Consider the following 13,184-nt stretch of genomic DNA (forward strand, 5'->3'; position numbering starts at 1 on the left):
CTCTGGGTGAGACTTTTCAAAGTGATGAGGAGGGGCTGACAGTGTCCCCAGACAACACCGGGCATCTGCCCATGCAGTTACGTCATTCTTTTCCAGGATGCAGAGAGAAGAAGACAGTGTGAGTCATCTGCCCCCATCTTACATCCCCCAGGGCCTGACAGCCAGAGCCAGTCCTGCCTTGTCACCTCAGCATGCTCAGACCGTCCAGACAGACAGCAGGCTACAGCTTTTTTCTGGTTGTTTTATTTGAAAACCCCTAGGGTGTGTCCCTCCTTTCCCACACCCATCCCCTACCCTCACCCCAAGACATGACAATGCCACACACACACACACATACAAGGCTGTGAGCTGCACACAGAAACACAGGAGCTGCGCTCACGACAACATTGAAAAAATATACACTATATATAATACACCCGGGGCGCCCACCCCTCCGCCTTCCCCACAACCTAGGCACAAGCAGGCCGTGGAGAAAGGAACGGGGACTGTAGGACCTTCGGACTGCTCAGGCAGGCGGGGAAAGGAGGACAAGAGAGGGAGGAGACCGAGAAGAGGGAGGATCGGGGATCCTCAGAGTGAAGTGGAAACAGAGGTGAGGGAATCCTAAGGGAAGCAGGGAGGCTGGACAGAAGGAAGGCCTCCTCGGACAGGATAGAGTGGGGAAGGGCCCAGCAGCAGGCTCCCACCAATCCCGTTGAGTACCCTCCCCAGTACAGCGCGTGGCTGGCGGGGGTATGCCAGCACGGGTGGGCTACAGGGCAGCCAAGGCCATTCGGCCACTCTCCCAGCGCAGCCATCTGGGGCAGACGCCTCATGGCGTCCTCATGGCAGGGGAAGGGCAGCCCAAGGCAGGGGCAGGCTGGAGGAGGAGGGCAACCGTGTGAGGCCTGCCAGGGGTTCCAAGATCGCAGGACCACTCCTGTTCAGAGCTCTTTGTCCCCCTTGGTGTCTCTTCTCTCGGAATGCCTTTCTCCCTTTCTTTGCTGGGTGTCGGTCTCCCCAGGCCAGGCCTCTCTCTTGGCAGGGTTGGAGCCTCAGTAGCGGTGTGGGGAGCTCTCAATGATGCGCCTCTCGTCACTGCTGGGGGAGTCGGCTGCCTCGGAGTCACTGCTGTCCTCATCTTCTGGCTGGCCACCAGCAGCCCCTGCTACGCAGGCCTGCTGGTTCTGGTAGGACTGGAGAGGACAAAAGCAGAGAGCGAGAGCTCAACAGCCTAGCCACAATCAGAACCGCTCCTAGAGGACACACGCAGGCACGCATGCACCATGGCTCTTTACCTCTCCAGGCTCATCCTTCCTCCTCCACGCTCTCAGCCACTGTACCAAGAGCTTTCACCTGGGGCGTGGGTCCTCCTCAAGGATATTTGCTATAAATGTGCCCCCCCCTCGGCATTCCTCCAGGCCACTCACCTCCATGGGGTTCACAATAATGGTGAGAGCAGAGTCATCCCAGAAGAGGTCAGGGTCTTTCGGGTCAGTGGAAGCTCCCGAGGCTCCACCAGTCCCCGAGACGCGGCGGTGAAGGGAATGGATCCGCACAAGGCCGAGGACCACCATAAGCACCAGAAAGCCCACACAGACCACAATGATGAGAGTTGCAGCACTGGGGACCACTGCAGGGAGAGCACGGAGTCAGTGGAACCCAGCACACCTGGGAAAATCGGGCACGGGCGCTGAGGGAAGAGACTGCCCGATGGAAAAAGCCCAAGAGGAAACGACCGCCCTCAAGGTGGCCTTGAGGAAGTGAATAACCTGAGAAATTAACTGGAAGAGAAAAAGACCCCACCAGGGAAGATAAACAGGAAGGAAGTGGAGAGGGGCTGCCCCAAGAGCCAAGGGCACACAGGACTGGTAGACAGGTGTGTAAGAGAGGCCAGTGATGTGGAGAAGGACCTCCGCCTAGTGCTGCCTTCAGTGACCGTATTGTCCTTGGATAAACGGCAAAAAATAAATAAAAGTTAGAAGCTGCCTGTGCCTTCCTGCCTGGACCTTCCCTAAGGACCACCTTCTCCCCAGAGGGAAAGAGAGCAGCAGCTACAGAGGGGACTGACTGGGATGGGAAAAGAAACAGCCCTAAGCCTTAGCCTGCAGACCAGAGGAGCTGCTGTCCCCAAGGCTGGGGACAGGTTCCAGTGGCGGGGACTGGCCCCTGCGCTTACCCACCTGGTCTGGGCTCACTCCTGCTCCTGCTCCGTGATACCTCCCTTCTCCTTGCAGGCTTGAGGTTTCTGGTCCTGGGGGGCTTCTGTTCCCTCCCAGTCTCCCCCAGAGGTGTACCCACCCCCACCTCTGGAGTCTCGGGCCTCCTGCCCTGTAGCCCCATCCTGATGCCCAAGTTCAAGGGAACATGGATTCTCACAGGCAGTGAGAAACAGAAGGGTATATGCACTCTCACGTGGATCTTGGAGCTGATGGTGGAAAAGCAGATGTGCATACACAGGCCCAAACCAATGAGGAATGAATGGGCACACAGCTGGGCGAACATCGCCATGCCCCATACCCGAGCCAGGCCTCTCGTTGCCCACACACCTGACTGTACCAGCCACCTAGCAGCCTGCTCACACAGCAGGATTAATGGGATGCGTGTCAGAGTCTCTAGCACGGCACCAAAGAGCCGTATGGGCAAGGCCACGCAACTCCCTACCAGCTGAGCAAACCAAGCACTCCCCTGAAGGAAGACATAAGCCCCACAGACATGGGCCCTGTGGGCCACAGAATAAGCAGCTGTAAACACAGCCTGGGCCCCATGCTGGGCACACACAGAGAGCATGTGGAGAAGCCCAAAGAAGCAAAGCAGAGGAGCCCCAAGCACCTGAGAGAGCAGGTGAAGGAAGAAACCCCACAGATACACTCCCAAGCCCAGAGCCCTCTTGGGCAGCTGGATTGCTATCTGCCACATGAGTTCCCTCCACACCCCAGGCAGTCCTATTGCCGAGAAACAGTTTGTGTGTGTACGTGTCTCCAACACACATTAGCAGTCACACACAAGCAAGCCGTATATAAAGGTCACATTGCGGCCCAGCCTCAAAAGTACCTGCATCCTAAAACCCAACACTAAGAAAAAGAGCAGAGCACAGAGGAGAGGACATAAAAGCCCCCCATACACCCAGCCATGGACCCCTCTTGCCAGCAGCCAGGCACACACAGTGTCACCACTCCAGGACCAAGCAGGAAAGTGGAGAATGCGTGCTGGGACAGTCCCGGCAGCCACTCACCCACTCACACCGCCCTGGGGCCGCCCTGATGGCTCCCTGTCAAGCTAGTTCACATCCTGACCTGACTGATGCCCCATTTTGGACTGCTTGCCAAATAGAGCTAACTCTGTGGGGGCGGAGGCCAGCGGGTTCACTGGGCCCTGACTCCAAGACAGAGACCAGACTGGTTGGATCAGCCTTTCTCAACTGCCTGAGCATGGGAGAGAGAGGGGAAAGGGTCAGAGTCTTTCTTTCTGTGCAGCCATCCAAAATAGCCCCTCTTGGGTCAATGGGCAAGTCCAGGGAGTACCAACATGCCAGCACGTGGCCCCTGTGGCTCAGCCCAGACAACCCAACTTTCAGAGCACAGGCCACAACGGATGACCTAGCACTAAGGAGCAAGCACCACAATAGTGAGCCCAAATCAGGGCCCTGAGGCCCTGGCATGATGAAGGAAATGACATGTTGATTAACATGAATAAGAAGTGACTTAAAAAAAAAAAAAAAAGACAAAACAAACACTCCAGCTGTAGGCCAATAACTCAGATTCATTAGGGTAAATCAGGAGGAAGGTTGGGAGAATTTTTAAATTAGCTACAGGCAAACATGGAGACCTCAAAAGCCCATTAAATCTTGCTGCATTATTAGATCTGCTCAGCAAATTCTGGCCTTGAGTGCAGCCGACATGCAGGGACGGCTTAGCAAACGGTTCATGTGATCATAAGGGCACTGTTGAAAGCGCTGCCCGCAGCCCAACATAACACGCCCCCTTGATGAAGAAAGCGCCTCAGAGGAGATGTCCTTCTGCGCCCAGATCCTACCCTACGATTCCACACAGTTGTTCGGGCTTCTTTTGGTTTGGGCACCGGCTCAGAGGCAATCCTCTGGCACAGCATTGCAACAGCTCAGCAGCTCACAGCATTTGCTTCACGTGATTCTCCTCCCATCACCTTCCTCCTTCCTTCCTGATTCTTTTCTTTCAAGTATTTTGGTTTTGGTTCAGTCGCTTTGTTTTATTTTTATTTTAGTAGATGACACGTTGCCCAGGATGGATTTGAACTCCTGGCCTCAAGTCATCTTCCTGCCTCAGCCTCTCGAGTAGCTGGAAATACTATGCCAGGCTTCCTTTCTTCCCTGTTGCTTTTCTTTTTTTTTTTCAGTCACGCACCGTGAGATAATTAGTCATCTTTTTAAAAGGAATTCTCTTTTTCCTTTTGTTTTTTGTTTGTTATTTCATCACCCAAGGTTACACATGGCTATTTTCATGCCAGCACATAATGTATCTTGAGTATGGTCACACCGGTACCCTTCCCAGTCTCCCTGTCTCTCAAGTCAGCCCCTTTGTTTCCCAGACAACTTTAACACTTCTCCCATTTTTTAAAAATACTGTTTCTCTACATATCTTTCCATGGTGCTTTGGGTACTTGTGAAAATCAAAGTAGAGAAATCATTTCCAAACTTTGCTATGCAATAGAGTTGTATGAGGATCTTTAAAGATAAATACCGTGAGAGCTGACAGGTGGCTCAATGGTTAAAGGCCCTTGTCTTGCAAGCCTAATGGCCTGAGTTCAATCCCTGGAAAGCATGTGAAGACATGCTGGCTCCACAAAGCTGTACTCTGACCTCTGACACATGTGCCCACATATAAACTTCACACACACACAAACATACATCAATCAATTAATAAAAATTTTTTAAAACACTGATACCTATTTCTCATCAATTTGGGGTGTCAACCCACCAAGAGATTTAAAAGTCCCCCATGTGACAGAAATGAGTCAAAGTTTGAAATGACAATAGCATAATGTCTCCATCATCTTGTCTCACTCCTTAACTACCCTCTCACATCCACACCATCTGTCATGCTTCTGCCTCAGACCTCCTGCTCTCCAGCTCCCAGGTTCGAACACCACATATGACAAAAACTCTTCCTTGACCATTCTTATTCACCATTCTTGCCGGGCACATAAGAAATTGAACAGAAATCAGCCTCTACCATTGGAGGAGATGGCAGAGCTTACTTCTGCAGTTTTAGTGTAGTTGAGCTTCCTGAAACCCTAATTATGCAGAGCAGGGCCTGCCCTTGGGAGGTAAAAAGGAGGGAACACCCTGGAGCCAGGGGCAATGTATGGAACAGGTTTGATAGCTGTGGATGAACTGTGTCACCTGATGAGCTCAAGCCATATCACTCACAAAAGGCCTCAGAGAAATGGTGAACTCTGTACCTACAAGGGCCGAAATAAAGAGCGAGGCGAAGGCAGGTGGCTGCTCATCACTGAAATCTCAGCAGGAAGTGTGGCTGACCTGGATATAAGCCGCAAGAGGGTTTACCCTGGGGAGGAGAATCAAGGACATGGCCCACAAGTACCAGAGCAGCCCCTGGCCGAGCAGGAGGATGAGAAATGACACGCACTGCCTGCCAGCCAGGACCAGGCAGCTGGGCACTCAAGGAGGAAGCCCTGAGCAGTTAGAACAGGGACACTCCTCCTGGGACCTCAAACCAAAGTGAGAAAGGACTGAGATCGGGGCCATGGCACCCAGATCTAGCTGGAGCCTGCTCGTGGGTGCAGAGCCCAGCATCCAGGCCAACAAAAGACCCATGAGGTGACTCAGTGACCATGAACTCCTCGAGCCATTGCCTAATGATCCTGTGACCTTTTCCTGCTTTTCAAAAGTGACAGTCTGTGGCCTTTGGGAGTGGGCTTAATGCTTAAAACATTTAAATGATCTCCAGAGCCAGCTCTGACAAAAACGGATCTCGAAGTTGGGTAACTTCACTGGGCCAAAGGCAAGGTGTGTGAATGGTCTCTGGAAACGATTCTAAAAGGGTTCACAAAAGTCACTTTCAGCAATGTATCACCATTGCTCGGATTTTAATAATTCAAGAAAAGACTTACTTTAATCTGAAGTGTAAATATAATATTACAAAATAGTCTGATGTCAGCTTTATAAAATTAGATAGACAGTAGATAGATAGATAGATAGATAGATAGATAGATAGATAGATAGATAGATAGATAGATGGACGGAACACAGTGGAAACATAACACGGCCCATCAGGAGGGTAGCCTCAGTCTGACAGAAGCAAGATTAATTCTTCTTTATATTCATATTTTCTCCTTTTTATTCTTCTCCTTTGTAATTAAGCAACTTTTAATATTAGAGAACAAACGAGCCACTAGTAAAGGACCGTTAACCAGGGAGCAAGAGTACGTACACCATCCACAGGCAACGTTCGGCATCTGATCTCACCATGTAGCCCAGTCTGGCTTCCCTTCTGCCTGTCTCAGCCTCTTGAGTGCTGGCATCATAGCTACACACCAGTGTACATAACTCCTAAAAGCCTTTCTATCCCCAACAGCATCTTCAAGCAGTGCTGGTATGCTGTAGGCATTAAATAAATAACTGCTTCATTACAGAAGCACTCTAGATCCCAGCTAACTTTTTTTTTTTTGGGGGGGGGGGGAGGGCGCACAGGGGAGCAGCAAGAATAACCAAGATGCCCACACCCCACACTGCCTGTGGTTCCAGGCTTGAACCCCTGCCTTGACGAAGGCTTCGCCTTCACCGTGGAGTTAACCGTCCAGAAGGATAAAGAGGTTGTCCCGCAGAGAGCAGAACCCACTGCCTCACCCTCCTTTCCTCCCAAGCGTACAGGGGTGCGTGTGATGCCACGCTCCCACTCGGCTTACGTACTGGAGTTCCGGTGGGAGCTGGCCAGGCTGTGTCCAGCCATCTCGGGAGGAGGCTGGTGACCCCGGTGCAAGAACTGCTGGGAGCTGAGCACGTGGCTGGGGTGGGCCACCCGATTCATGCTGTGCAGGACGTTGACCTAGGGAAAGAGAGGGCTCTATAGGCACAAGTGCTTCTCCCCAAGGCCCCCCACGCCACTCCAGACTCACTCAGTGCACCCCATTTCTCATTTAGTGTTAGACTCATAACACACAATGTGTTGGGGGAGGGGCTCAGAAGGCCACCTGGAGAAGGCACTGCTCTCTGTCTGCCATGCAGTTTCTGAGGATCAAACTCAGACTGAGGCGCTAGGCTTAGCAGCGGGCCATCTTAACTGTCACCCACATCCTCCTCCTGCTCCATCTGTCATGGATCTGGGAACCTTCAAAGCAAGGAAGTCCCTGTCCATCAACCACCTCTCTGAGTCTGATACCTCCTGGCTCCTCGCCAGGAGCAGGTGACCGAGAAAGGAAAGGGATGTCCTGGTACCTCCACAATGAATTCGTTGCTGGAGTAGCGGCCATTCATCTCAGAGCAGGAGAGCCGGAATTTCCGGGCATACAGGGCGGCTCCGTGACGAAGCTGGTAACGAGCCTGCCTCAGGATCTCTTCATACACAGTGATGGTCTCCACCCCTGGGGAAAAAGGAGACAACGCAGTGGGATGATGGTTAGTCCCTCAACAGAGGTATTAGCTGACACCTCAGAGAAGAAGCACTCCCACACACTCTGGTCTACAGGAGCAGAGCGAGCAAAGCTACATCTGCTTCTCTGTCCTTCCCCCCTAGCCTTGTGGCTTCTGGGACTCCCCAGAGATGAAAGGATCTAGACAGTTATGGAAAAGAAAGGTAAAGAGACATCCTTCAAGAGAAGGTAGTAGACAGAAGGGACGTGGCTTTGGTGAGGATTGGGAAGGGGCTGGTCATTGGCATCATCTCCCATCCTCCCTCCTGGGGGCAGCTTCCTCTGGAAACTACCAAACCACCACTTCCCACCATTCACTAGGATGAGCACTTAAAGCCTGTGGTGATGCAGGGAGAGAGGGTAAGCACACCATGGAGCTAGAAGACTCAAAAGCTGGTTGGGGGAGACAGAAGCAGGAAAGAAACGGCAGAGCCCTGAAGGGATGCGGAAGTAGAACTGTGAGAGGAGGTGAGCCAGGCCACGAAGAGCAAAGGAAAGAGAGAAATGATCAGAGCCTCTGCCCAGGCACCCTTCCCTCAATCCGGAAGCCAAATCATCTTCCAGCTAAGGAGGAACAAAATGGCATTTGAGCAACATCCCGAGAAAGGAGGAGCCTCGTGCTTACTCATGAGGTCACACACCACAACAACAAAGACAGACCCTTGACCTCACTGACCAGCAATGGTGAGATAGGCAGATGTGTTGGTGAGCTCCAGGCCTCGCTGCTGCACGGATGCCGTGTCCAAGAGCAGGCTTTCTCGCTCGGGGTCAAGGTCATCCCCCACCAGAGAAATTTCACAGCCGTCCAGGTTGTGTACGATCTCATCTGACATGCGTGTGTCTGTCACTGTGGGAGAGAGTCGGGGTCAAGGCGAGAGCAGTGCCCATTCAGGTTCTGAGACCCACCCGTTGTCACCACATTGTGCTCAGCACCACCCCTCCCCCCATGCAGGGCCATGCCTTAAGGAAGGTCAACATCACCTCAGACATCAACATGCGACATTTCCTCATACCCGTGGGCTTCCCACAGGCTCTGGGTTTTAAGGGTAAGTTGTTCTCAGCCACAAGGACACAAGAAAAAGCTCCTCCATTTTCAGCCCCATAGTCCTTCCCTCATTCTAGTTACAGGCATCACCCCACTCCGGATCGCGTCACTCCTCAGGGTTACCCTTACCTGTGCCCTGCCAACTCTCGTCTGCTTTGGCCTCCACCTGGTGAGAAATGGAGCAGGTGATCTGAAGATCAGGGAACAGAGGGACCCCCTCTGGTCCCTCAAAGTCCACAGCTGGGCGGGCAAAATGAGCTGTGCCGCTAAGGAGGATCTGGGGGGCTTCAGGCTGGAGAACCACCACATAGCCCTCCACTTCGGGGATGGAGACACAGGACTCCTCGCTAAAGCACCTAGATGAGAAGAGAGGCAGCCTGTCACCCCAGCACCCCTCCCTTAAAAACCTAGAGTCTGCCCAAGCATGATGGCGCACGCCTTTAATCCCAGCACACGGGAGACAGTCAGGTGGATCTCTGTGGGTTCCAGGCCAGTCTGGGCTACATACAAGTCCAGGACCAGCCAGAGCTACACAGTGAGACCCTGTCTCATACCTCTGAGACCCCACCTCTACAACAAAGGACCATCCCAGGAAGAGCAAGGGAAGAAGGAAAGGCAAAGCCAATCTCTCTATACCCCACACCCTCACAGTGAAGTCCCTCCTGAAATGACATTGCTTCAGGAGAAGCAGAAGGTTGCATAGCCTCAGCCTATGGGGTAACCAAATCCTCAAGGCTATAAGCCACAGAACGTCTGCCACGTTCTATTTTAACAAAGGAAACTGGCCTAACAAAGATGTGCATACATTGAGATAGAGCCTTGCTCTTCCTCCTCTTCTTTCTGCCCTTCCACCACGCACGGTAACACATACCTGCAATCCTAGCACTTAAGGGGCAGAACAGGAGGATTGCAAGTTCCAGGCCAGCCTGAGCTAAGACTCTGTCTCAAAAAAATAAAAATAAAAAAATTTAAAGTATATACACATAGTTCTTCACCCAGTGAAAGTTATATGGGTTCAGTAAAATATCTGCCAGATCCATACCCTAAAATATGCAACACTAAAAGAGGTCAGGACTCTATAGTAATGGCCTCTTTTTTTGGTGTGTCTTCTATCCTCTTAACTGGACATCTGCCCAGGGGATTCTCTCAGCCAACCAATAAGGAATGCTTCCAGACACTCCTCCAGCCCGAGCCCTTACAGATCATCCTGACCCCTTACAATCTCAAGCTCTTCTTAGCTTATGAAGGGATCTGTCACGGTATTTGCTTACAGCAGTGTTTCTGTGCTGCAGAGTAAGGATAAGAGACCAAAGCTTTGTAGCGTGCATGGTAGTACACATGTCTAAGCAGAGCACTCAGGAGGCTGAGGCAGGAGCATTGCTGAGAGTTCAAGGCTATCCTAGGCTACACATTGGAATACAAAGCCAGGCTGGGCTAGATAGCAAGATTGTACATCCAAGAGGGGGAAAAAGGAATATGACAAATATAGCTTCATTATCCTAGACACTAATTACCAATACAAGGATGCTGTGCATTACATGTTTAGAACGCTATTCACCATGAACTTACCAAAGGCACTTTAGTGGCTACAATAGGAGTCTTTAGGTTAGGGCTACTTAAAGTGGCTTAATATAGTAACTCAATCGTCAGCACTTTGGTATCACTGTAATTAATGGGTTAATTACAGTGAGATATCCTTGGCTCTTTCGGGGTACTGCAGTTCAGTTCCCAGCACATCATGTCGGGTAGCTCACATCTGCCTTCAACTCCAGCTGCAGGGAAGCTGGTGCCTTCTGGCCTCCACGGGCATTTGCACACAGGAGGCATACACGCACACAAACATACAAACACATAACTAAAATATTTTTTAAAGCAGAATTTGAGAAGCTTGGTAATCTTTCAATAAAAGAATAAAATTCTACTCCTGACGCGATGGTGCACACCTTTAATCCCAGCACTCGGGAGACAGAGGCAAGTAGGTCCCTGTGATTTCTGGGCCAACTTAGTCTACAAACCAAGATCCAAACCAGCCAGTGTTACACGGTAAGGCTCTGTATAAGTGCCAAAATAAAATAAACAAAGTTCAGGAAAGAGAAAAGAAGGAAAGAAGGGGGGGGAGGAAATAGGAGGAAGAAAGGAGAAGGAAGGAGGAGAGAAAGGGAAAGGAGAAAGGAAAAGGGGGAAGGAAAGAAAAGGAAGTAAAGGAAGCTCCTAGGCAGGACATCTGAGCCATACAAACAGTATCTGCCATAGAGTCAAGGCTTCAAAGTCCAACTGCTGCCCATGTTTGAAGCCCAGATTTGTACCAAGGAAATTGTCCATCCCCCTTGTTCACCCTCTTCCTGCACCTTCCACCATGAGACAATGCAACCAGACAGCTCTCATCAAACACCAATGCCTCAACCCTGGGCACCCCAGCCTCCAAACTAGGAGAGACGAAGCTCTGTTTTCATAAATCCCCAGTCCCGGCTACCCCATTATACAACAAAGCAAGTCAGGAAATTGGGACCAGAAAAGCAGGTGTTACAATAACAAACGCCAAAACTGTGAAAGCAGCTTTGGAACCAGGTAATGAGTTAGAAGCTGGAAATTTTTGATGGGGAAGCTGGGGAGGGGCCTGTGTTGGCATAAATGGAGGGTTGGGAAGATTCTGTTAAGGTATCAGAGAGAAGGAACGATTTCGTTTCGTTTTGTTTCGCATGTTTTATTTTGGTTTGAGAAGGAACTTCTCCCTGGGCACAGAGTTCACCAGCCAACTATATCAGATGACCAGCGAGCTCTGAGTACCCACTGTCTGTCTCCCCACTCCACCAACCCCAGCCACCTCAGCACTGGGGTCACAGACACATGCCGCCTCCTGGCTTTTTCATGTGGGTGTTGGGGATCTGAAATCAGGTCCCTGCACTTGAGTGGTAAGCACTGTACCTGCTGGACCATCTCCCCAGGATGGAACTTCTCAGAGATGCCTGAAGGTGTCCTAACCAAGAGTTTGCTAAAGAGGGCTGAAGAGATGGCTCAGCGGTTAAGAGCACTGTCTGTTCTTCCAGAGGTCCTGCGTTCAGTTCCCAGCAACCACACAGTGGCTCACAACCATCTATACTAGAATCTGATGTCCTCTTCTGGCCTGAAGGTGTACAAGCAGATGGAGCGCTCGTATACGTGAAATAAATAAATAAATCTTTTTTAAAAGTTATTTAATATATATGTATATATATTATATACATATATATTAAACACACACACACACACACACACGTGTGTGTGTGTGTGTGTGTGTGTGTGTGTGTGTGTGTGTGTGTGTGTGTGTGTGTTGCTAGAAATATGAACCACAAAGGCCAGTCTGCTGAGGCCTAGTGAGGTGCGGAAATGCAGATGCTCTTGCTGGAAACTGGAGCAACGGCCATCCTCATTCATACCAGAGCTGCAGCCTGCCCAAGTCTGAGCACTTTTGGAAGCAGAAAAAGCCAATGAACAAGATGAACTGGTAGGAGCTTGAGAGATGGCTCAGCAATGGAGATGCTCTCTGCTTTTCTAAAGTACCACCCTAACTCAGCTCCCAGCATCCACTTCAACAGTTCATAACTGCCTGGAAGTCCAGTTCAGTTCATGAATGCCTGTAATTGGGGACCGGATGCCCACTTCTGGATTCCACAGGCACTCACAAACACATGTACATACATGCACATTTAAAAAAATATATTTTTTTGTAAAAGTTAGTGAAAGAAACTCTAAGAAAACTATTGGCAAAGTTGCAGAAATATCTTTAGTCATAGGATTAAAATGAAAAGAAAAATAATTTCATGATATAATTTCTAATTTAAAAGCAAATTAGAAATTAGAAACAGCTTACGGATTTGAAGGCTTCACAGCCTCTCTTAGGCAAAGAATGAACAAGCAGGCTTGATCCTTTGATAAAGGGACCAGTGTGGACAGAAATAAGGTGCTATTCATCAAGAGAATGGGAAAATGAAGGCATTTCAGAGATCTTCAAGGCAGCCCCAGAGTGTGGAGAGAAATCAGCTTTCTAGGCTGGAGTCACTTCAGGTCTCTGCTCCCTACATTCCAGCACAGAACCCCGCCTACCCTATAGTCCTGCTCTAGCCATCCAAGGTGCATCTTGGACCACCTACCAGAGCCCACACAGGCTTTGTGGTATCCACAGGCGCTGATCCTAGAAGGGGGCCTGGTTCATTTCACCTCATTTCAAATGATGTCATGGAGAGCCATGAGAGCAGAGACAATACAGACAGCGTTCGGCGATGCTGAGTGGAACCACCAGCCCTCTAGAATGCAAAGATGCCACAGAGACCCCAGAGCTGCAGAGCTCCCAGCGTGAGACAGCCTGGGCAAACTACAGCATGAGGGTCTACATAACTGAGCCCATCTAGCAAGTCACGGGAGTGGGGCTGTCTGAGGCCTTCAAGCTGACTGCCACCCCAATATGTCTAAAAAATGCACATGGTATCAGGGGTTCTTTGAAAGCTTTTGCTTTGCTTTGCTTTGCTTTGCTTTGCTTTGCTTTGCTTTGCTT

At 50.5% G+C, this 13,184-nt stretch overlaps 2 protein-coding genes across 2 annotated transcripts in view; both read right to left on the reverse strand.

Annotated features, from left to right (window-relative positions):
- Positions 1 to 221: 221 nt before the first annotated feature.
- Positions 222 to 13,184, reverse strand: part of Clstn3 (calsyntenin 3) — a 32,993-nt gene continuing 20,030 nt past the window's right edge. The window contains exons 13-18 of the mRNA XM_055609400.1: positions 8,783 to 9,009; positions 8,285 to 8,455; positions 7,415 to 7,560; positions 6,890 to 7,025; positions 1,410 to 1,612; positions 222 to 1,175 (exon numbers count right to left, since the gene is read on the reverse strand). Coding sequence (XP_055465375.1) covers positions 1,035 to 1,175; positions 1,410 to 1,612; positions 6,890 to 7,025; positions 7,415 to 7,560; positions 8,285 to 8,455; positions 8,783 to 9,009 — 1,024 coding nt within the window. The 3' untranslated portion in view covers positions 222 to 1,034. The remainder of the gene's footprint in view (positions 1,176 to 1,409; positions 1,613 to 6,889; positions 7,026 to 7,414; positions 7,561 to 8,284; positions 8,456 to 8,782; positions 9,010 to 13,184) is intronic.
- LOC129678549 (uncharacterized) lies at positions 1,623 to 3,196 on the reverse strand. Its single transcript, XM_055609401.1, has one exon. It carries the CDS (start codon positions 2,896 to 2,898, stop codon positions 2,155 to 2,157), a length of 744 nt encoding a protein of 247 aa, XP_055465376.1. The 5' UTR covers positions 2,899 to 3,196; the 3' UTR covers positions 1,623 to 2,154.

This window comes from Psammomys obesus, unplaced genomic scaffold (genome assembly GCF_907164565.1).
Source record: "Psammomys obesus unplaced genomic scaffold, mPsaObe1.curated_primary_1811, whole genome shotgun sequence".
NCBI classification, from domain to species: domain Eukaryota; kingdom Metazoa; phylum Chordata; class Mammalia; order Rodentia; family Muridae; genus Psammomys; species Psammomys obesus.